General features: G+C 37.4%; 1 protein-coding gene across 1 annotated transcript in view; it reads left to right on the top strand.

Moving 5' to 3' along the window:
- HAAO (3-hydroxyanthranilate 3,4-dioxygenase) overlaps window positions 1–15,888 on the top strand; it is a 32,644-nt gene extending 16,756 nt beyond the window's left edge. Inside the window, exons 6-10 of the mRNA XM_017811770.1 lie at window positions 398–441; window positions 11,735–11,880; window positions 12,995–13,063; window positions 14,201–14,283; window positions 15,625–15,888. Of these exons, the coding sequence (XP_017667259.1) occupies window positions 398–441; window positions 11,735–11,880; window positions 12,995–13,063; window positions 14,201–14,283; window positions 15,625–15,703 (421 nt within the window). The 3' untranslated portion in view covers window positions 15,704–15,888. The remainder of the gene's footprint in view (window positions 1–397; window positions 442–11,734; window positions 11,881–12,994; window positions 13,064–14,200; window positions 14,284–15,624) is intronic.
- The last annotated feature ends 9,162 nt before the right edge of the window (window positions 15,889–25,050 follow it).

Genomic DNA, 25,050 nt, shown 5'->3' with positions numbered 1-25,050 from the left:
TAGGTTAATCAGGTAAAACACTAAATTGCCTTAGGACTTCTTTTACTCTGGCTTTAATCTAAGTACTTTTAATCAATATTATTTATGAATAATCAGGACTATGGCGAATTTGGTAGAGAGGTCCTTTTTGGGAAATATGTGAATGTCATCAATTAACTAATCAGTTTGTTAAATGTTTGCTAAAGATGAACAAGGGAATTGTTTCGTGACATGAATTTTGTTGGACTGTCAGACAAGCCCTCTGTCAATAAAATAGGTATAGTCCTGTTGCATACATGTGACAGTAGCTGAGGATCTGGCATATCCATTTGCAGCACAAAAACTGATGGCCAGTATTACTGCCTAATCTTTGTTAACCTAGAGAGCGTGACTTTTTTAACGTGTGTTTAAATTCCAGGTTTTTCAATTCAAGGCAATATCAAACTGGAAAACCAAATCCAGGTAATGCAAATTAATTTCAGAATTAGAACAATTACCAATTGAACAGTAATGTTTCTCACAACATAAAATAATTAAGATTCTATTTTTCTTTCTGAATATGTAAATTAAAATTACATTGGGAAGTAATTCCTTCATTATCACAATCACAAATAAAATCCATCTACGTGATTACCTACAGCATCTTGGTTGTTCATGTGATGCCCTCACAATGACCTATTGGGTAACTATACAGTGTGAAGTCTTATCTCTATCCTTGCACACCTTTCAAGTCTTATACTAACAAAATTTCATTTCTGATGATGCATAATGAGATTTTTGCAAATTGAATTTATACACTCAATACATACTTCTACTCCTTTACGTATGACTAAACACTGTGACCTACTCTTGGGAAACCTAGAGAAAGACAAATGTTTGTAGTTCCTGTAGGGTTTTAGCCATTTAACATTTTATTTCTGTGCTATTCTCAATTTTTTATTTTGCCTCTGTGGATAATGATTGCAACTTTCACACTGAAGCAGATACTCCAGTTGTAACTTTACTTGATTCTGTTGGACAGAGACATAGAGAGAGTGACTGTTCAAGAAAACCAATTTATTAGTTTTGACTTTAGGAATATAATTTCTCAAACATGATGGCTGCTTTCTGCCTGGAAACTAAGGTCTCTATTGTACGGATATCAGGAGAAAATTCTTTACAGAGAGAGTCATCAGGCATTGGAATGGGCTGCCCAAAGAGGTGGTTGATTCACCATCCCTGGAGATTTTTAAACGCAGATTGGACGTGGCACTGAGTGCCATGATCTAGTAAATGGACTGGATTTGGACCAAGGGTTGGACTCGATGATCTCGGAGGTCTTTTCCAACCCAATCGATTCTATGATTCTATGATACTTGCAACAGCACCTTCAGTGGGAAACTTGTTTTGCTGAAACCTTACAATACTGTTGGCCCGTGGCTTTACATGGGCATCCAGCATATGCATGATCCATTGCTATTGATTAACATAAACGATGCACAAAATACCACCCTCATGTTTTCACTATGTACAAAAGACTGCACTGTACAACTTTTCACACCTGCAGGAACAGTTTCTATGTCCCTTTCTATTTCAAAGTATTTTACGTAGGCACAACCTGGTCGGTTCTGCTGCAAGAACTACCTGGATAGTCTTCCATGACATTGCCAGGTTCTTAACTGACACATGGAAAATCAGCATAAGAACAGGAGAAGCTGCCTATGGGATCTCCAGGAGAACCTGAGATTCCTACACCAGTTAGCCAAATGCTAACCAGTTCTTTCAATCCCATTGCTCAACTAGGTGTGTTCTTTCAAATCTGTCTTTCTCATCTCTGCAGACAGATGACTAAGGGACATTCTGCACCAACCAAGAAATTTATGGTTTAGGTGCACTGAGTGTGCACACATGCACTGCTGTAATACCCAGCTATGCTACCATTCAAGTGGTGGATGACATAATTTAATTCCATAGCTCTTTTTACAACATAAAGATAAATTTTAGTTTCACTCTCTAAGAAGTTTTTGAAACCAGCTGTCCTTAATCTCCGCATTAATTCCCAAATGTCTTAAGATGATTCTTATGAATTACTCTAATAGAGACAAAATTTCTAGTGAACCATTATTTCCACATCTATCCGATTTATCAGCTTGATAGTCACTGCCTGCAGTCTCAACCGATAACGGAACAAAGCTCTTACTCGAATCCTAAAGTTGGGAAAAGTTGTTTTTTGCATGAACATTATGGTTCTTAAAAATAGTTAACTAAAACATTGTTGCCCAAATGAAAAGCTCACAGAGGAGTGCTCTGTATGGGATAGCAACCTTAAAGTCCTTGCAATTCGGAAAGGACTTGAAAGACCAGTCAGAAACCTTGTCTGAAAAACTTGGCAGCTGAACCAGCTTTTGGCATTGGTTCTTTGACTGAATAGTGAATATACTTCTCAGAAAAAGGCTCTATGTTTTTTATAAATAAAATGTTGTTGTCTCCAAATCTTACATTTATTTTTATGCACCACCAAAATGTGTTGATTTTAATTTGAGCATGTTGCCTGTTTTCAGGTATTGGTGGTTTGTTTGGGTTTTTTGGGTTTTTTTTGCACGGGGGGTGGGCAGGCTAGGTAGGGTAAGATACTGTATATCACTGTGTGTTCATACAGTGTTTAGCAGAGGAAATAAAATTTCAGATGAATCCTCTAGATGCTGCTGTAATAAAAAAGATATATCTTACATACTGTCCTTTTTCAATACAGCGATTTCCAATAAGCATCCCTCACCAGGCTAAGTTCATGTCAGTAAAAAATTAATTATATCAGTGCATAAACAAAATAACATTAAAGATTTATATTGCTAATATTTTTGCAGAAGATTAGAGCTGAGAAAAACCCTGACAATCAATCAGAAACTATGATACATCATGACACTTTTTTTTAAACACAGAATTCTGAGAAATTCTGTTTCTGTACTGGATTGATAAATCCAGTACAGAAGCTCTTTCCTTGTAATTTATTCAAAAGCTATAAAAAGGCAAAAAAGCATGAGAGATTTCTATGAAACTGGAAAGAAATCTTTTCAAGACAAAAAAAAAGGGCAAGTAGACAGTTATTTTGTTCATAGCTCAGTATATCATTCTCTGAGGAAAATGGATTTGCCGCTTGGATTAGCTACAATGTCAAGACAACAAGTATTTTAAATTTTCTTGTCTTAATTCTTGCTGTTAGCAAAAGGCAGTCAACAAAGTTACCTGGCAGGCTTTCGACCTGGGGAACAGCTCCCTTTTTCCAATTTTCAATAAGCAGCTCAACATCTCAGTGATCTCTTATACATGAGGAAAATACCCCACATTTTTAGTCACAGAAGTTTTAGCTTGTACCTCCTGTAACTGTCAGACTTGTGTTAAAAAAAAAAAAATCAAAAAAGACTTTGACTGAGATACAAGTAAGCTGGTAATATGTTCACTCTGGAGGCATATACTCAACTGACATGGAAATAATTGGAGTTATTCCCTCAGCAGCTCTTTTTTTTTTCCCCTAAGAAGTAGAATTCAGCAACCAGCATGACACTCGTAGCATATACTAAGCTACCACAAGTTTCTCATGATGTTTCACTCAAGACAAATTTTAACATTATTTGAGCTAGCCTATGCAGAGGACAGAGAATCAGCCTTTCTTTCAGTTTCTCTTCTGAAAATGCAGAATCCCCTCAGTTTAAAATCATTAGCTGAAGTGCTCTCAGGTTCCTCTCCACATAAGCCTGAACTAGTGCCTCACCTTCTTAGAGAGAAATGGAATAAAGTTGAAGAAAAACATCTTGAAAGAAATCCTTGATTGCAGCTCACTCATAGAAGAAAGCTATAAATAGAATCAATGAAGCTCCAATTGCCTTTAAAAAAACACCACATAAAAAACCCCAAACCTAAGACCAGACTTTTTCTTGATTTATTTAGGATTTCTCACTTAGTCAATATCAGGGAAAGTCCTTCTGAAAGCAGGGTAATCAGAATGTATGAAAAGACAGCAGAAGAAGGACTCAAGTACCATCAGGTAAAATATAATTAGAAACGTATATTGCATCCAATCCCTACTTAAGGCATCTTCCCTGGAACTGTTTTGTGCTCTATTCCTAACCTCTTTTGTTTCCATGTGTAGAAATAAAATTTGAGAGCACTCTCACCACCTTCTGCCAATATGAGTGAATATATTTAGGATATAGTCTATACATGGAACACTCAAGATGGGTTGGTTTGATTTACTTTACATATTTTTTGACATGAGAAGTCACAGTTCTCTAAACAACTCTTGCTACTTTCAGTTGAATCAGACTGAAAGCAAGATTCTCTCAATGTTTCTATTTCGTCCCAATTTTCTAGTCAAGAGGACAAGAGACAGATCAGACAGAGAAACCTCAATTCTAATAAACACTGATGGCTGAATATTCTTTGCAAGACTAACCAGAAGCTCAAAAGCTTATCTTGCCATGCTCACTGAAATAATCCAAGTTCTTTTAAGTGAAATTTGATGGGGAAAAAAATGAAAGAAAAAACTTTCCCCAAGTTAGACTTGTTTAGAAATGAACTTCATGAACATTAATGGTATGGGTACCATGTCAGGTTTATATTTATCCAAATTAATCTACTTCTAATTATCAATGAAATTTTATTTCACATAAAAGCTTTATTGTCAGTGAACATACATATATATAATACAAAAAGTGCTGTAGTGACTTCACTAGCAACACTTTCATTGATTCTCAGTGTACCCAGGGTAATTTACAATCTGAACTTAGAATCAAGTCGGTATGGTTAGAATACATCATAGTTTTATGCTTATGATTCAGAGCAGACAAGCACTAAGGAACTGAATGAATATGAAAAATTAGGTGCTTTCTTCAGTTAGTGGAGCAGGGATGCCATACAACATAGGGCATGGTCTGTAAATGCCTTGTGGTTTTAGTACTGCTATTAAGCCACTCATAAGGGTGAGCTCAGCACTATAAAAATCAGTTTCTGTATTGTCATCCTCTGTAGCTAATCCAATGCAACCTATGTAGAAAGTATTTGCTGTTCAGTCTTGTTTCACTAGTATATAAAAACAAACATTTATTCTTCAACTATTAATTCAATTAAAACAACCTCAGAAAACTAAAAATATGGAAAAAGATATTCTGTCTATATTTACATTAGAGCAAATACAGGGGCATGCTTTTGAACTTAAAATAACTATAAATATTTGTGCCTTCCTGTTTTAAGAACATTGAAATAATTCCAAAGATACTGTCACTGTGGGGGTTTTTTTGTTAAATAAGAATGATAATTTCGGAAATAAGTTTATTGCTATATATCTGTTTGGAAAATTAACTATTTGATTCTCTTTTCTTTCATCTTTTAACGATCTCCAACATACCTAGACAGATCACTCCTTTTCTACATATTACTTCTTCTTTGAGTACTTGTATTAAAAGAAACAGCATATGAGCTTTTAGATATTAAGAATTGTTCCTCTAGGGAATTTATTTTGCAAACAACCCCCAGAAGGTCTTCAGGACAGAACAGTATTCCAACCAATAGCAAGTCAATCATTTTAAACTGTCTAGACTCATCATAATTGTACAAATCTCCAAATCATCCTCTCTGTAACTTTTATCAACAATTTGAATCTTCTATTTTTTCATATATTTCTCTCATTCTATTATCCTCATTGCTCTCTTCTGGCAAAGATGCTCACATAAATACACTATTCATCTTTACCTTGTCATACCTATATCCTTTAAGTAACTTCCAAGTCATGTTTATATTGCTTCTGAAGCCCACCTAAACTGCAAAGGATATGTAGGTGGAAGTAGGGAATAGAATCATCTAATCCTTATAAACATGCATCCTCTCACTGGCTTCATCCATTTTCTCTCCCCTCATATTTAACAACTTTCCACTCCACACCAGTCCCTAAGGAGTATAGAGCTTATACTGAAGATGAACTGCTCTGACAGACCAACCAAAGTCAGCAATATTTAATACACAAATAAAGTAGGATTACAATGTCTGGAGCATGGCTGCTATAATCTTCCATATAAAAGCTTCTACTAAATATTTTAATCCCAAACTACGATGTATCATCCAAAACCCAGGAATACAGGCTGCACATTCTCTGGAGCCAGGAATGCTCCAAGACGTTCATTAGGCTCCCGGAGTCCAGAACTGCTAAAGACAACAGTCGCCAAACAAAACCCCAAGAAAGTCTCCCATAAGAAGTCTACTTCTCCCACAATATTCTCAGTTGAGTCTCCTCAAAGAAAAGCAGAACATAAACTGTTGTCTCTGGGAGATCTCCTAATGCTTCACCAAGCCATGGTGCACTTTTAGTGCATAATGTATATAATAAACCTATCAGGGAAATAGGAAGAAATGCCTTAAAAAGTTGTTTTCCTCTCTGTTCAGACTTTTGTGAAATAAAAGAAAATATTTAAGAGCTCTAAAGCTCAGCAGGTGTGTCTTCTCTAATAAAGTAGCTTCTTTCTTTCTTACCCTCTGAAACACTCCCCAGACAGCAACATCTGAAACAGAAAACTCATGAATGGAGTCAGTCCAACATTTTCACTGCATTTCTAAGGCTATTTAGTAGTAATAGCTCACATACAAATATGTGACACATACATACAAATCTTCGTCTCACAAATGTAGTGAGGTCTCAACACTTGTTATAATGAAATAGCCTATTCCTTCTCTATAGAAAATGAAGTTAGACACAAAGAGGATTAATGAAATGTCCACATTTATAAAAGGCAGATGCAGAAACAACATTAAGATTCCCGATTTAAGGATTGGGAAAGCAGTCAGTATTTCTCAATACAATTTATCATTCTTAATTACAATAACCTAGCTAGATCATGAAGAACCTTTAAACAGAATTATGGCTTAAATATTGCATTTTTTTTGTTCTAATTTCTTTCCTCCCTTCTGGCTGATGATATCTCCTTTTGAAAAGGCTATATTTCTTTATTACAGAAATATTTTCAAGGCTTTCCTCATCAAACTTCTTTGTTTCAATTAGGAAAAAAAGAATTGTTGCTCAGTTTCCAGCATAGATTTAATGACACAAAGAAAAATGTGCCTAGAAATAATTACAGAGACAAGTCATAAATTAGCAGTCACGCCAATTATCAGGGCATGCTACAAAAACAAATACAGTTACACAGGGAATGTATGATTATTCCAAGTGAGTGCTCTATTTTCAGCTAAATGTTTTTGCATCTATACTCAACAACAGTGAAATGAACAAACAACCCCCAAAGTAATCAGTCACTGTCAGTGCTTTCACTCTGGCTTTTTATATGGAATGAGCTAACTACTTGTTTTTTCAAACCTCGATGTCTGAAATTACATCCCTAATTTCACAGGTTTTATTTGCAGAGGTATTAAAGTCCTACTAGTCTCATTGACATTTCTGTTAACATGGAGAATAAAGCAGATTTTTCCATAGAAATTAGGTAGGCACATATGGGAAAAACATCCCAGGGTATGTATTATTGCTGACATTGGCAGTTAAATGTGAAATGCTGCAAAACTCTCACATTAGAATTATATATCATTCATTATGATATATAGTGTTTAAGAGATGCAAATCATAATTAGAAAGTGCACAGAAATAAATGAATACATAATTTAAAAATAACTCATGAGCTCTTTATCCGTAGTCTGGACCATTGAAAAAACAAAGAGGGTTCAATGGCTCCACTTTGGATAAGGATGTCTTCTACTTTTACAGAGGGAGACACCATTTGTAATGGACTGTCTCACATCCTTGCATAGAGATGGGGCCACAACATGCAGGGGCAGATTGTTTCTGAGGCAGCACAGTTCCTTAGGAGGGAGGGGCTTTTATAATTAATAAGAATATATAAGGAGATTTAAAGATTTGAAGATTGTTCCCATCTAGAGTGTGCTATCTAGAAGTAAAGGATGGCACATCACTGAAAAATACAGTTTTTCAGAAAGCCAACATAATCACTTTGACAGTTGACCTTATTTCAATATATTTCACGTGCTTTTTTGCTCTTTTCCTTTGCACAAATCCTGAAGAAACAAGATTTGTAAGAGAGCTATGGAAGAGCTTGAGAATAATAGGGCTCAAGAAACACTCAGAGAATGAGATGTTGATTTTTTTTTACAAGAAAGCTTAGGCACATCACAGGGGTAGGGGAGGGAGACCTTCCATGTAACATGAGTTTGGGGTAAGCAAATACATCCCCATATACCTGGTAAGTCAGTGTCAGTCCTCTTTTACCTGTCCTCTCTATTGCTATCAGAAGTACAGTACTCCCAACAAGCTCAACGTCTTCCTTAGATGGTCTCTGTGGAGGCTGTAAATACCTGTACATTCACTTGCTGTTGTCTTGCAAGCAGTTCTCTACTTTTTGCCTGGTTTAATATTCTCAGTCTCAGTACAGTCTCTATTGTTTAACTGAAATCGACTTCCTCTAAAACCTGTGATTTCTTTTTTTAAATGTTTACAAACTCATTTAGTAAACATGATGTATTTTTCAGTTTAACACGATATAATCACATTCTAATTTAAACCTGAAAAGAGCTATAATCCCCATAAAGAACACATCACTGTGATATGAATTTTTAATAGTAATTATCTACAAAAACGGACTTTAGTATTGAGCTATTTAAATGGTTGTCCTGAACACGTAAGAAAATACTAGATTTGATGTTCCACTTAGTGTTATATTACTTGGAAAAACATACACAAGACTTTTAGCTGATTAGCTTAGAAGTGCCATCTTCTTGCATTTTGCTGGCATATTTTTACTTTTACCATCATTAAACATGTTGTCTCCTTGTCCCACAGTATTGCTAGAACAGAGCTCCAGAAACACACACTTACACTTCCTGAGATACTGTTGAAAGCTAATGTACAGGCTAAGCGGAAATATATGCAACAATATCTAAATATAAGCCATTAGCCTGATAGGAAACACTCAGTTCCTTTGGAAGCACCAGACTTCAACTCTGATATGTGTGGGACTGCAAAAGATGGGATTGTCTTCATTATAGCTTGTTAGCTCAAGTTCACAAGCACTAGGACGCAGCTTTTAGCATCATGCGAGGAATCAGTATCAGGGTTAAATAAGAACTCAGTCAAGTAGTCAAGATAATGTCACATATATGTCACGTACCTCATCACCATAGCACTGTCTTATTTGTTCCGCAGTACCAGATAATCAAATCGTTGTGCTGGACTGCACTATAGATTAATTTCATGCAGATGCAGTTTTCAAAGGCCTTTGTGCTGTCACTGGGAAAGTGTCATTAATATCAAAAGTGGCATTAAGCCAAAACCCCATCACAGGCCAGGGTCTGCTGACAAGACAAATGTCAAAAAACCAGCTCTTGAATTGAGGAACTTAAAGTCCAAATAAACAAAAGTCCACCTTTACATGAAAGTAAGTGAAACTGCTAGAAATTACCTGTATATCACAAGCAAGAAAGGACTGCACCATGGTAAGTGCAGGATGTATTACACTTTACACTGACCCCAACTATGCATAGGCCACCATATGGTGTTGTCCCATGTTGGTCAGGGCAGCTGGGCTCAGAGATCACTAGAAAGAGGAAAACTAACGAAATTATGTTTGTGGAGAATAATTGACAGAAGTTAAGCTACAAACTTAGGAGTTCATAGTTACTTGTCATTGTTAGATTTGTGTTGCTTCATGGTCAGAACACAAACAAGTACTTTGGCTTGGAGAGCATTCATAGTTCAGCTTGCCTAAAACACCACAGTGCCATTCCTCAAGACTTGTCTTTTTGCTATCCATTCTCCAGCATATCAAGCCTGAACGTACTTGTTAGCTTGATGCTAGAATTCTTGACCTATGGAGAAAACATAGCCCCCCTGAGTTGAGCAGGATACTCATGACATCTCAGTGTTTGTTAGCATCTCAGTATTTGTCAAATAAAAAAGAAAAAAAAAAGAATCCACCAAACCCCTCCACACCTATCTCAACAAGGACATGCATGACAGAAAGCCCTGTCAGAAAGTTACCAATGGGTAACTTTCTTGTACTTCAAAACTACAAGAAACTTTTCTAAATTCAAGAGTGATGAGTTTTATTTTGATAACAACACCAACCAAACAAAAAAACCCAACTGATAAAGATTCCTACTATTAATGGAACAAAATATTTTAAAGACTTTTGGAATACTAATTGCACTGAGTACCTTCTGATAAAATTTCTGATAAATATTCTTTTTCCCCTCGGCTGTACCATAGCATTTAGAGCTTTATTTTGTATCTCTCCTTTAAAAAACCCCAATTTTCCAATGCAGGTTTCATTGAGCATATGCATTGTTTAAGGACAAGGTGTTTAAGTGTTCTTAATTACCTCCAAAACATGTTTGATGAACCTGTGAAAATTAAGCAAAAAAACCCCAAGAGAACCAGACATATGTGGAAAATAAATCACCAATTACCTTAACACTGCATTTTAGTGTTATCAAACAATAGAATATAGAATGTTTGAGACTAGATCTTTTTCATGTTTAAAAGTCCAAAAAAAAAAAAACCTTTAAATAAAAATTTTTTCTTTTGCTGCAGATTTCTTCAGATGGCTTTCAGTATTTCCTGAAAGAGACATTGGCAAGAGAAATTATTTCAAGAAACATATTGACTTCTCCCAATTATTTTAATATCACAGAACGGGTGAGGCTGGATGGGACCGCAGTGGATCATCTGGTCCAACTTCCCAATATAATGAAAAAGAAATTTGAATGGCAAAAACTATTTCTACAACAAAAGTTGTAGAAATCCACACAGATTATCAGGAGATGAGTGTACTCGGTACTTACTATGGTGCCATAAACAGCAGTAGCATCTTCAGTACACTGCTATCCTTTGGATGCACTGACCTTTCCACATCATTCAAAAACTTTCTAGAAAATGGTCTTTAATGAAAAACTGACATGATACATTCAAAACATGCAAACACTACATTTGGGAGAAAACCATCTAGTGAGTTCTTCTGGTATCTAGTTGGCATTATTATTTGAGGTGTTCCCCCATGGCATCTTGGAACAAACCACTTAGAATCACTGAAGCAATTGCACTGTCTCTGCACTTCTTTGTGAGCTGGTAAATAACTAAAGCTCATTTCATATACCAGCAACATGCAGCACAGATCTTGAATTTTGCCAGCTACACTGAAATAACATTTAGTCCTCCAGCTATTTTAAATCAAATTATTTACGAAGGAGAATTACTGGAAATCAAATCCAGCTACAACTCCAGGAACAGCACAAAAAAAATTATATTTTAGGTTGTGATAACCTGTTTGCTTCACTGTGGTCAATGTGTTTAAAAACATATAGGGGAGAAGCCAGTACTAACTATGTGAGAGATCTAGAGCAAGTTGGTTCTAAAGGCTGAACTCCACTTATATGGGGATATGATATGAGCAAAGGCTCAAAAATTATACACCACATTTTTCCAGTGCAAATGCTGATCTGAAAGAGAATGATGAATATGCAGCCAAAAGTAGTCTATTGCATACTGTTTGAATACCCAGTTCTGAAAATATCTTTGAAGAAACGACTCCGTAAAGATACACAGGTAACACATACATCTTAGAATCTCAAATAAGAAGTCCTGATAATGACCTGGTTACTGTTACAACTGACTTTTGACTAGACAGTAGCTGTAAATTGAACCCTTCAAGTAAAATGTTTGCAAAGATCAAGGGAAGTAAGTATCGCTGATATCTCTCTGCCTTGCTTACAGATGAACTCCTGAAAGAAACACCTTTCCCACTAAATTCCACTTCCGTTATGGAGCCATTTTCCTTCCCAGGCTGGTTAAATGATCATCGTGGTGAAATAAAACAGAAGAAATCCTTGAGTATGTTTGGAGATAATTTTGAAACAGAGGTAGGGGGGTCTAATTTCTCTAAAAAGAGAGGAATATTTTTAAAGGTACAGATAATACATACCTGCTGTCCAGACCAAGTGAATCCAGGCCTGAGAACAATATGTAGTCAGCAGAGAAAGTTTTGCACCCTGACAGAACTCAGTTTTAGTCTGCCCTGCCCTTCAGAAATACCTTTGTCCATTGATTTGATTAGCTTAGGGCAAGGGCTTCCTAGCTCATTACTTCCATTCACAGAATCAACCTGAATCTTGTTTCTAATAATTTCCTTTGGGATTAAAACAGCTCCTTTACTCCATTCCTCCCCCCTGCCCCATATTTCCCAAATCAGAAGCACCAGCATGATGCAAATATTACTGAAGTGTGTTCAGCTTCCCTACATGTTTGAAGAGCATTCATGGTGCCAAAGGCTAATACAGGTGTGTAAACACACTTTTTTTCTCCCCCTCAATCTACATTAAAGTGGAAACAAGGAAAACTGGAGAGCACCAGAAAGCCTGGGCTGCACTAAAACATTGCACTTCTCAGATTAGTCAAACACAGTCTAGTGTGGGTCTCAATGAAGCTGTCACCGTTTGATATCTGTGCTGTATGCATGTTGTTTACAAAACATAATCTTCCCCTGAATTACTTGGAGTCACACTGAAGAATCCAATACATATGACAGCAAAGTGACAATGTGGGACTGTCATGAAAGGGCAGATAATGAGAAAGATAAAGTCTGGTTTTCAGCTTTTTTTATTTAACAGAGGAAACTTTCCTACTTCAACAGGCTCTTGACAGGGCCCAGAGTTCATGAGGAGGAAGTGCTTGTTCCAAGAACAGAAGCAGGAACCATGTAGATGCAAAACTGAGAGTAGGAGGAAGCAGAAGGAATAGATAAGCGAGGATGCAGAGGAGCATAAGGAGTGGCAGGTGTGATCAGTTCCCTTTTTATCAGTAGGAATCAATATGAGAATACCAAACACAGTGTGAATTTTAATGTCTGTAAAAATAACGTCATCTTCTATGAATATTGTCCTGTAAAAATAGAATGTATTAAATGCTCTTGGAAGATGAATATGGACACTTTGGTCACTGGGATAAATCCACTACTTTTCTTCCTTTTTTTTGAAGGTTATAGCTTATGGACCAGGAACAACTGAGAAAAGTAAAAAGAATTCAGATATCTGGATATGGCAGCTGGTATGTGGCAATTCATGCTTGTTAACTGATGAGTTCATGTTTCAGTTCAGACTGAACAGTAGTAAAACCTTCTAGCAACAGAAACTGGAACAATTACCTTCCTTCTTGTAGATAAGATCACCCACAGGCACTGCCTTTCAGCTTTAAACTGTAAGGAAAAATAACTGTAAAGTACTGCCACCATAAAAACAGCCTCTTTTGCCTCATCTTGTACATTAAGGACTGGCATCTATCCTTGTTGAGGATTTTAATACACCCTACCTAGGATATGTCCTGTAAATATATCAGAATGCCTCTAGGTGATAAGACAACATCACCTATTAGTTCTGCCTTAAAGCCTTTGTCCTCATACTGAAGTCAAACTGGGATCAAGTAGAGTAAGCTAATAAAAAAAGTCTGAGAACTTGTTTATACTAAACCACAGTGGTAGGTGATCCACATGTCCTTCATTCAACTGACTTCTAGAAAACTTTTGCAACCCAAGGGAAAAACAAAGAAGAGATAGTTTTTGCTTACGCAAGTCAGGCTAGCTTGAGAGGCAGGTATTTCTATCAGTTCCTGTTCTGTTGAAATTCACAGGGACTATCAAATACTAATTAAAGACATAATAATCTTGGAAGACATTTGTTTACACTGCAGCTTACAGCAGCCAATGCAGTCAAGACCTTGTGGCTGGCAAGTACCTGGCTCCTCTGTTTGACAAGATAATAACTAGTTCATTCCAGTCTGGATGGACTCCTATTCGCAATTTCAGTCAGGTCTCTACTTTTAATTTGAGACTTAGAAAAATATCAGAAAAGTAGAAGAGGAGCTTCAAGTACTCCAGAAGATTCTCTCTGTGATATATGGGGCTGTACCAATCTGCAGGCTGCTAGGTTAGATAGGTAACAGTGTACCCCAAGAATCAGGCAACAGGTTGCTGCTTTACAATGGGGAACAGTGAACCATGAATCATGTTTTTATTGATGCTAATAGTGTTGGACAGGGAAGGTCAACTGATATTTAGCTAGGCCTCATGAAACAGAGCAGGCTTGAGGTGCTCTTCAGTGGGAAAGACTTCCATTCTTGCAGCATTTTCTTTCTGCTAGTGACAGGACATGGAAAATTAAAAGCTGGTTACCTGTTCTTTCTCTTCAGGAGGGCACCTCAACTGTTACCATGGATGGTAAGACCCTGACTCTATCTGCTGGTGACAGCCTGCTTGTTCGTGCCCAGTCTACGTGAGTAGAGATGAACAGTGGTTCAGTGCATGATTTCCCAGCTTCCAGCAACATAAATTCTATGTATTCAACCCTCACCAGGCTGGGCATCACTGGTGCAGAAATATTCACAGAAATCTGTGAATGCAGGATTTGCAATAGCCTCCATTATTCCTCAGGGCAAAAGTGTTTTCAGGAGGAAAAGCCAGACATTCATTCTAGTTCACCTCTTATGATTAAAGCCGGGGAAAATAAAAAAGCTAAGTACTACCAAGAAAATCAGCATGCAAAAGACCATGCATAAACATAGATGGCATGGATAGACAAATTGGTGCTCACAGCAGATCCTTTCAGCATCAGACCAGGCTTAATCAACATCAGTGAAGGAAGATTTGGGGTCCAGGCTAAGAACACAGCGCTCTTCCTGGAGTAGTATGCATACAGCTGTTTTATAATCATGATACACATAAAGGGAAAAGACAGTGAAAATAGCTTCCCAAAAGAACAGAAGGGAAGATGTGGAAAGTGGCAGAAGCTGATAAAGTGCCCAGCATGAAGATGAAGGATGATTTATACTCACTGCAGCAGGTCATAGGCAAACGATAAAAATGGCCTTCTTTTCTACAGGAAAAATCTAATAAATAGTAGTGCTGACTTCTGCACCTTTTGTAAAGCCCTGAAAACATTTGCTGAAAGAGCTGAGACCATTCAACAGTACACAGAACTGTTCTCTGCACCTGTGATTCCAACTTACAGCCATATCTTCCCTTTACCATTACTTCCATCACTTCAGTAAAATCACTTAAATTAATTCCCAGCCCTGCAGTCCAATCAGTGAGCATGTGTTTTCAAAGTCATGGCACAATGCACATGCACAGTTCACATGGCATTAAGACATTTATCAGACTTGTACAGCAGACACCTTTTACTGCATGCACACTTACTGATCTCTGTCCCACTCTGTAACTGGCACAGATTCAGCTAATACAAGTGATGACCACAGGAAAAAAACAAACTATTAAATTTGTAGACACTAATCTCACTACAATAACAATGGTACTGAGGTGATTCTATTCCAATCATGTCACTGAGATTAAAGTAGATGCCTTCCTCACTGGTTCATCCATAAGTAGATAAATATTCTTCCTCACCATTTCATGATGTTCAACTTATATTAGTGATGGGAAAGAGTTATTCCCTGAAATATTACAAGATATACCAATATGGAATGAGAACAAATGCAATCAGAACAGAACCTGCTTGTTTTCCCCTCCTTTTCGGTAGCATCAACATTTTAGTTGATGGTTGACTGTGTAGTTCCCCTCCATACATGTGGGATCATCTCTCTCTTCATTCTTGCAGGTATAGCTGGAAAAGAACAGAAGAATGCATTGCTCTCTGCATCGCTCAGGATCCAAAACGCAAGCAGCCTTATAACTAGCTCCTGTGTCAGTTGACTTTGATGATAACTAAGTTTTAGCCTACTTGTCTTAAAGATCTTTTAGGCAGAATTCCTGGAAATTTGAAGTCTAACAATGCTTAAACTGAATTAAGTGGAGTCAAGTGCTGTGCCCAGTTAAAATCTTTTCCCCCCAATAAGGTTTTAGCAAAATTTACAATCACTAATTTTTTTAAGAACTACTGTTCTGTTGGGTTTTATCTGAAAGGAAATTAAAACAGGTCCAAGTAGTATCATAGATGTTATTAGATAAGTAATCCTGCTATCAAGAAGAAGTTAGAGGCTTTTCAAATGCAAGTCTCTGCCACAAGATGTAGAAAGGGAGATGGGATTGATACTATTATACCTACTTCGGTAGAAGTCTTCATTTTGTCATTTGTTACAGTAGGAGAGCTTTAATTGACAGTAGTTCACAGATCTTTTGAGATCTTTTGCTAAAAGTTTGGCTCATTTTTTTAAAGATCCTATCTGCTGCACTGCTTGAGGATCTCAGTGCTTTGTGAAAGAGAGGAAGTTGCATTAGTGAAGGGGGAAGCAGTACCTGGAACATCAGGCATTACTTAGACATCACTCTACTTGCTTCAGGTGGAACTTATTAGCAGTTTACCAAATCCAGCAATGCAGTGTCAAGCACAGCAGCACACCACACATACCATGCTGAATGCTGTGGATACACTACGCTATCGAGAACATGGCACTTCAATAGGACCAACACTGGAGCTTCTGGGTCATGGGTGTGTTCCTGTGCAGCAGAAATCTCAAGCCAAAGTAGCCTTAAGGAGTGTGTTAGGGGAATAAAAGAGCAGAAAAATTGTTGTAATCAATTTCCATTAACTGCTGCTGCTGCTTTTTGAACAATGAGGCTTCTTGCAGAAATAATAAATATCAAATAATTTTTTCCTGCTTTTATTCCAGGAACTCTCCAGAGGGGTTTTTGTTTGGTTTGGGGTTTGGATTTTTTTAATTGTCCTTCACATTATTAAGATCAGAAAACAAGTTGCTTATCAATTACACATTTGAGAAAGTAAAAAAAGTTATCATTTCTTTATTTTTTTAAATTCTAATTAAGTTCAGAAAAATAGTTCTTTATCACCTACAAAGCTCATTAAACTGAAACGTCATATGTGTCTTTTTCAAGTGTTCATTCTTCTGATGAGAAAGACTCAGATGGTTTGGCTTATACTTAGCATCAGTAGCTTTTCTAGCAAAGCATACAGCAAAACTTTGCTACATCCTCCTAATAACAGGAGACCTACTTTGAGAAATTGAACCTCGTCTTAAGGCTATTATTAGGTGTGAGCTATCACACACAAAAAGGAGCTATTACATTCCCTCTGAACAAGGGAGTAATTTTTCTGATTACCATTGGTATTGGTGTGCCTAAGTGCAGGCAGAATTGACTGCTCCTCAAGTGATCATCTATGATTGAGGCACCTGGGATAACAGTGTTATACTTTTATTCCACCAATTAGAGGGTAACCACAGAATTATTTCCATATTTCACACTGAATAAGTGAATAAAACACAGCCACATGTAGAACGACATCCAGAATAATCAACAGCTCTTCATCCACCCAGAAGCACTGAGCAGTATGGAACTTTTGGAATAAAAATTAAAGCACCTCTAGATTAGATACCTCCCATGATATAAAATTAAGGCTCCATTCAAAGTGTATTTGTGATGAAGCCCTTTTATAACAACTTGTGCTTGAACACCTAAATTCTATTCAAGTCCCATTCTAGGTGACCCAAATCATAGCAAGAACCAGAGCAGGAGCATTAAGCCAGACCTCCATCACCCAGTTTTGCCAGCCTGCCATCAGAAACCAGGACTGAGCATGTCATGAACTAACTTCCATTGAGGGTCTGCTGTCATCTAAGAACTAGGTAAGATGTGTTAAGCCCCATAAGTATGCCAAAGAATCAGGATCAAACCATCATGAAGTACCAGGAGAAGAGAATTTTGTCTTCTAGCATCTCTTGATGATTACTTCAGTTGTTTTCACGTCCCATTCCCTCACCACCCACCCTCACTTCTCCAATTCAATAGTTATTTGTTGCCAGAGCACAAATGAGAGCATAGATAAAACTTGTCATTTACTCCTTTAAAGGTGCTTAACCACTGTGATTCAGAAACCTGCAACTTCCCTTTTCCAAGTCTTCAAATAGGTCCAGAGAACTCCTTGTCAGTCACTACATCTTTTTCAGATGCTTTACTCTTCCTCCATATTATGTCTGTTGTAAACTGCCTCAACAATGGTACATTTACAAATAGATACTCCTCTGCTTACATGGAAGTTGGCCACGTGCAAGTTTCATTTCTGGAATCCTTTTAGCTGTTGGGTGCTCTTTCTGTGTATGTGCAGTCACCTCAGTAGATGACTTTAGCACCAAAGTTGCTGGGATCAAGGTCTGGAGACTCCACTGCTAATCTTGTCTCAAAGAAGTATTTCACACTAAGGTCAGTGGCAAAGGCTTAGTTAGGCATGCTGTTTGTAGAGTACCCTATTGCGCTGCTATTGACATTGTCCTTGTTCTCACATGTCCATGAAACACACCTGCACAAAACCACGCCCTACAGAATCATTTATGGTTGAAAAGACCTCCAAGATCATAAAATCCAGCCTTTGACCAATCACCACCTTGTCAACTCAACCATGGCACTTAGTGTCACATCCAATCATTTCTTGAACATCTCCAGGAATGGTGACTCTACCACCTCCCCGGGCAGCCCATTCCAATGCTTAAGCCTTTCTGTGAAGAAATTCTTCCTGATGTCCAACCTGAATCTCCCCTGGCACAGCTTGTCCTCTCGTCCTATTCTAGTTACCTGGGAGAAGAGGATGACCTCCTTTCCAGCAGCTTTGGAAGGTCTCTCCGAGCCTCCTTTTCTCCAGGCTAAACAATCTCAGCCACTCCTCATATGACTTACACATAACACACTTCATATGATTTATGCATCTACTTGACTGTTTTTCTTTACAGCTCTTCCCACATAAGGTACATCTGCACCCTATTTTGGATACTCATTTTCTATCTGAATCATACAGATATTGGGACACCTCATACTTAAACTTAGTACATTTTGTAAGGATTGTGCTAACCTTACTAGCACAGTATTGCATAGACAGTCCATCTGCTGCTGTTTCTCCAAGACTCAAAAGCTAAACCTTTATAAAAACATATATTCTAAGAAGTATTACAATAAAACCTACACAGATATGAAGCCATACCTGCACCATACTTCGTAAATTAATTATTACCTTTAAACACATGCAGGATTGTCTAGAATCACAAGCTTGAGCTGACTTGGAAGCTTAAAAATGCATACAAGGTGTTTGAATCTACCTACAAGCATCCACAGTTATTCTAAGGCTGAATCTCACTGATTCTAGAAGTTGCAGGAATTTTCCCCTTCACTTTAAATGGAAAAAGGTGATGCAGCCCAATCCTGCCAGTTGTTGATTAAAGTAGCAAGAGATGCTGTGGTTTTTCAATGCCTTTAAAATATTTAACCCTTATGAAATCACTGGTAAGCTCTGTAAAGAGAAAGCTAAACGACTCCTTTTCAGCTGTAGATAGATTTTTGTTTCTATTATTATAGCATTTAAATTATATAAAAGAGTGATATAAGTATTTCAAATTGAGGAAGTAACTTACATCTTGCAGTCAGTCTTTCAATTCATGTAAATCAGCAATATAGATCAAAGATATTTGAAGTCTCCTATTGCCACTAGGCTTTGCAGGCTTGACCCAATGGAGTACTTGTGTTCTTATTTTGAGCTATGCTGACTTACATGAATTATGGAAATAAATTGGTATATTTCACTGTATTCCTCCTTATTATGGTCTCACATTTTAACATGATTAGCAAGGTTACATTATACATCAGCACCCATTCAAAACAAATAGTACTGCTTGAAGTAACTTAAAAATTAAATAATCCTGGTACAGCAAATAAAGCTTCAGTCTTCACCAGTGCTTTCTATTATCCTGAAATAAGACCTACAAAAAGCAAGTTCATGCAAAACATGTATGCTTGTGGTTATGAGGACTACAAAAGAAAACACTGACCTTCACAGATCACGTAGTAAACATATCTGAGATCAACAGTAGAGCTCAAGATTGTCCAATTAAAAAACAAGAAACCAAACTAAAAAACAGAACAGTTAAGACAACAATGATCGAATGGTAACTACATTTCAGTTCACAATACATAAATAGACAGCTTATAAAAGTCAGCAGAGGAACCCTTCTTTTGTCGTAGTAAACTTTTTCATCGGACTCACGTAGCATTTACTCACACCTTTACTCACACCTACTCAAACCAATCTTATCTTACCACATGAAGATAAATGCTTGCACTGTGACCCTGAGATTAGCTTAGTTGGTTAAAACTTGGTGCTAATAACACCAAGGTCACGTGTTCGATCGCCTGTATGGGCTGGACTCAGTGGCCCATCCATGTGGGTCTTTTCCAACTCAGAATATTCTGTGTTGTTAAAACATTTATTGTACTGATTTCAGCTCTCCAGCCACATCTAATAGAACAGATGCAGAAAAAGCAACCTTACCGCCATCATTGCATATAAGGAAAGAAAGAAAAATTACTTAAGCTGTTTAACAAATTCCTACATAACCAGCTTGTGTTCATGATGGACATTTCAGGGCTTTGGATTTTTTTATTTATTTTATTTTCAGTTAATAATCTAGAGTGCACTTGAATGAACACTTCAAACTCATGAAGGTCATCACCTTCTGGTCTGTTTCCAATTGAATATACACATACTTGTAGAGCTGCTCTTCAATATCAAAGTATGCAGAATAACACCTGATTGGACCTAAAGTAAAATGGTTGATTTTAATGTAATAATGAAGAAGACAAAGTTAATATCAGCCCTTCAGCTCAAAGTAAATACTTGACTTAGAGGTCTTAGCACTGTGTGATACAGAAAGATCTTATGCTAGATCCAGTCAGTAATATATTCAGTAATTGTCCAGAAAATGTGGAAGTGCATAAAACCTCTTCCTTTTTATGTCATTAGAATTTTGATTGAAGCTTGACAGCTAGGGTGATGTTTACCTGCACACAAAGTCAGATAGTTTGTAATCCAGAAATAAGCCCTGAAATTGTGTAGTCATTAGGGCAATCAATCCCAACACGTACATGAGATTCCCTTCTGCAGGCAGCTCCCCTGTTGGAGGTCTACAAATCACAGTACAATTTTTTCTGAACTTCTGTTGCTCTAGGTCTAATACATCTCCAAGACCTTTGGTCTGGTAATTCAGTATAAGTTGCATCAGAACCACATACTGAAAGATTTGAACACTACTTTGTATTTTTAGATTTGCTAAATAAGCACATATGCATGGTCACTACAGTGTTAAATAAAAAATTAAGTCCCCTTTTTTTTTTGGACATAAATTACACAGATACTGGAGTAAAAATATTTGGGTTCTAAAAAAACATTATATAATCTTACAAGCCCTAGAGAAAGATGCCATGACTATGACAAAGTAGACTAAGCATAAGCACATTTGGAGCTTCAGTGAGGAATTTGGGTACATCTTTATTATGTCAGAGAAAAATAGGACTTCTGCAGTGCTGTATAACTAAAGTAAAAATATTTTTTAAACATGTTTTAATGTTTTTCCTCCTGGGGAAAACTAGCTTGTTTAGAAGGCATGTAGTTGATGAAGTTTGTATTTCACTCATAGCAGACAAACTTTTCTATATGATATTGCCCATAAGTTCAAACCATAGACTTTATGATTTGAAAACAAACTTGACAATTCAAATGTGTAAATCAAGTAAACACATGCTGATGTGTAGAACTGAAGCTTGAAATCTTCTACATGCAATTTCCAAATATTACTGGAGTGTGATATTGAAATACAGTCATCTCACCTTACCTAGTTTTTTGATAACTCTCTCTTCTTCCAAAAAGACCCCAGGGCAGCATCTAGATTCCATGCAGAAGGGAAATTTGGGCACCTCCAAATAGGCTCCACAATAACTGCTGGGCTGAGCAGAGAACTGCACACACAATGCAGCTGTCCACAGCTGAACCACAAGGAAGTGCCTGGAGGGTTATTTACATGCCAACCTGATACACTCAAGGTGCTCAAAAGCCACAGGGCCCTGTACTTTTTCCAAAACCCAAGCGAAGCTCATTCTGTTCATGTAAATCACAGCCAGAGATCTACAGCCTCATTTTACTCCCAGCAAAAGCACAGTTTCCCAAGCAGCAGAAACACCAGGAACAGCTCCACCTGTGCACAGGAGAAGGAAGTCAAACTCAAATCTTTGCTGTCCTGCAGGAACATCCCAGTCACAGGGTCTGCTGTTAGGGGAATTTCCACCCCCACTTAGTACAGCTCGACTGAGCCATGCAAGAAGCACGACAGTGTTTCTAGTGAGCCAGAGGATAATTCCTACTCCCTAAATACAGCTACAGATAGTATTACTCTATAAAATAGAAGCAAGTACTGACAGAAAGCACACATAATTACAAAGCCGCTGTTCCAGAGACAATTATTTGCCTGAAAACACTTGTGATCTAAGCTGTCTATAGTGTCTTGGCGTACATTACAGAAAGAAGGTGAACAATGCATTTTGACTAGGGAAAAAAAACAGCACCGGATTGTTGAACCACAAATAGATCAGCTTTGTTTATGACAACCTGAGAAGAGTGTTAACAGTTACTGGTTGTTTCCTGATATTGGTGACTAATAACCCACATGGTTCAAACCTTGTATGCTTTATTATTGAGTGGCAAATAAACGTTCAGTGAGCAGGTCTGCTCATCAGACAATAGCTTGTTATTCTCTCCAAGAGGAAAATGGCAAATATTGAATGAAACTGAGTAAAAGCATCACAAAAAAGACAAGAATACATTTAATTATTTATCTACCAAAACCTACCAGACTAGCTTACTATTAAATCAAGATAGAAAACTGTATTCAAACACTGGAATGGGGAATCAGATTGCCGTATGCTATCGGGCCTCATCAACCAACTCTGGCTTCTATTTCCAATATGGATGACAATATTCAGCTGCCTAAAGCTATTTCTTCCATTTTTTGGATGTAAGCGAGGCCATTTGCACCCCATCCTTCACTGAAGTAATTTGTCACTACCTCAATCCTTGCCATTTTAGATGCAGCTGCTCTGATTTATGCCAGTTTGTTAACAGAATCAGAATGCTACACTAAAATAATGCAAATGTTGCTGTGCTGCATACTGCATCACCCCAAATACCATTGCATAGTTGCATAACTTATATTGCATGTATACACACATTATACACAAACATACATATATGTATGCCTTCTGAGTATTTTTACGCAGTAATTAGTTGTATCTTGCCCATACTGGTGGAATTTGTGCCAAGCATACCGTGTGTGCTTGGAGGTTTGTAACACAACTAGCCCATTATTGGCAGTCAGAGAGATAGATACTAAAGGTCATTTTTGTTTATGTCAGACAGAGGATGTTTCAGAAGCTTTTATGGAACAGCTACATCTGTGCTCTCTGTCAGTTGGATCCACTCCATACCTACTGCTGGAGGACAGAAAAAGCAGATCATACAAGAGGGAAGCACTATCCTGGGCTCCATTGGAAGCCAGCTACACTAAATGCTCCACCTAACCCAGCCTTTTCACAACATCCCAGGCAGTGGGGCTGTGCAGCTCACAGACGTTCCTCATAGAGAGCCAAAGGCTGTTCTTTATTATCCATTTTAATCTAATAGAAAGGTTTCATGGCATTTATTTCCTGTATAGCAGAATTAACTCTGCTTGCAAAGCTTCCTCCCCCTCAGAGGGAAATAAGATGTAGGCTCAGAAGCCCAAATCCGCAATGATATTTAAGTGCTTGAGGAACTGTGCCAGAGTGTCTGGCACTGGAAGCAAAACAGACTCAATTTTAAAAGGGAACGTAGTGAATGGAGAGACAGACTGAAAGCTCAGGAGAATGTACTCCTTTTATTCACTATGGGGGGAGCTGTTAAGTGGCAAAGCAAACTTCTTTTCTCTTCTTGCTCACCCGTGTGCTTTAACCCACATCCATCTCCACTCATATTTGAGACCGGCCTTTGCCGCAGCTGACACCAAACTAGTCACAGATGCTACTTCCAGGACATTAACATGAGGGCAGTGGGAACTGGACAGAGATAAATACAGTTTGTAGGAACAGGTGTCTTCAAGTTCCTTGCCCTACAGGACTAATAAGAATACTCTTTGTGCAAAGTAGTAATATTCATCTTGCTTAGAAACAAGGCACATAGAAACAGAAGAAAATATTTTTTAAAGTTCCTGTTACTGATTATTTTATACAGCCTCTATTTTTTTGTCATTAAATGATATTTTCCATTTTTATTTCATAACATTTTGCAGTGAACCCATTTTATTAATTTCTTTATATGTCTATATTGAGAAATGCTATTCTCAGCAGTACTTGTGTAAATACACAGCTAATGGAATAGCCCTGATCTCACAGCACTACAACAGGTTCGATGTCTACACAGGCATTATACCTAAAGCCTGACACAATGGTAGAAGTTTATCAGCATATGAAGGTTGCTTAGCACACAGCATACTCCAACATTACACTTCTAATCTGCAGGTTATACCTTAACCCTAATAATGTACCTTATTCAAGATAATAGAACAAAACTTTTGGTGTTTTAAACACCCTTATTACAGATGAGTTAGTCTTTACAGAAATGCTAAAACCCCGGAAATTATTAGCTGCATTCTAAAGAAAAGGAACAGCTTCCCAATGTTGATGTTAACATCTAGATACCTGGAGAAAACAGCAATGGAAAGCAATGAGAACACCAAAAGAAAAAAAAATTTCATCTGAAAATATTTTAGGGGATTAGAAGCTAAAAAGAGATTTCTTCAATTCATTGTATTGGCTTCTGAAGTAAATGCACACTATCCTAATCTGACATTGATTTATCTGACTTGAAGTTAGGTTGGAAAACATATGCTAGAACAAACAAGTATCAGTTCCTGTGCCTGTACTGTAAAGACACACAAAACCACTTTCATTCTCGATTCTGATGTGTTTAGGGAAATAACAGGCATAATTTATCTGCCATAAGGTGTTCATGAAGAGGTTCATGCTGTGAGGATTTCCATGGCAACTACTTAAAGTGACATAAGTGTTCATTTTTGAAATTGAAAGCCCAGAGACACAATTAGCTACAGCAATAATATCACATAAACCACCTAAACAGAGATCTTTTGTTCAGGGCCAAGTAAAGTAAGTTCCCTTTTCCTCTATGGGAACAAGCTTTCCTAAATTGGAAAAAAAAAAAAAA

The sequence above is a fragment of the Lepidothrix coronata genome, unplaced genomic scaffold (genome assembly GCF_001604755.1).
Source record: "Lepidothrix coronata isolate B3197 unplaced genomic scaffold, Lepidothrix_coronata-1.0 Scaffold33, whole genome shotgun sequence".
NCBI lineage: Eukaryota > Metazoa > Chordata > Aves > Passeriformes > Pipridae > Lepidothrix > Lepidothrix coronata.
The sequence above is the reverse complement of the archived record's forward strand: the minus strand, read 5'-3'. Positions and strand labels throughout refer to the sequence as shown.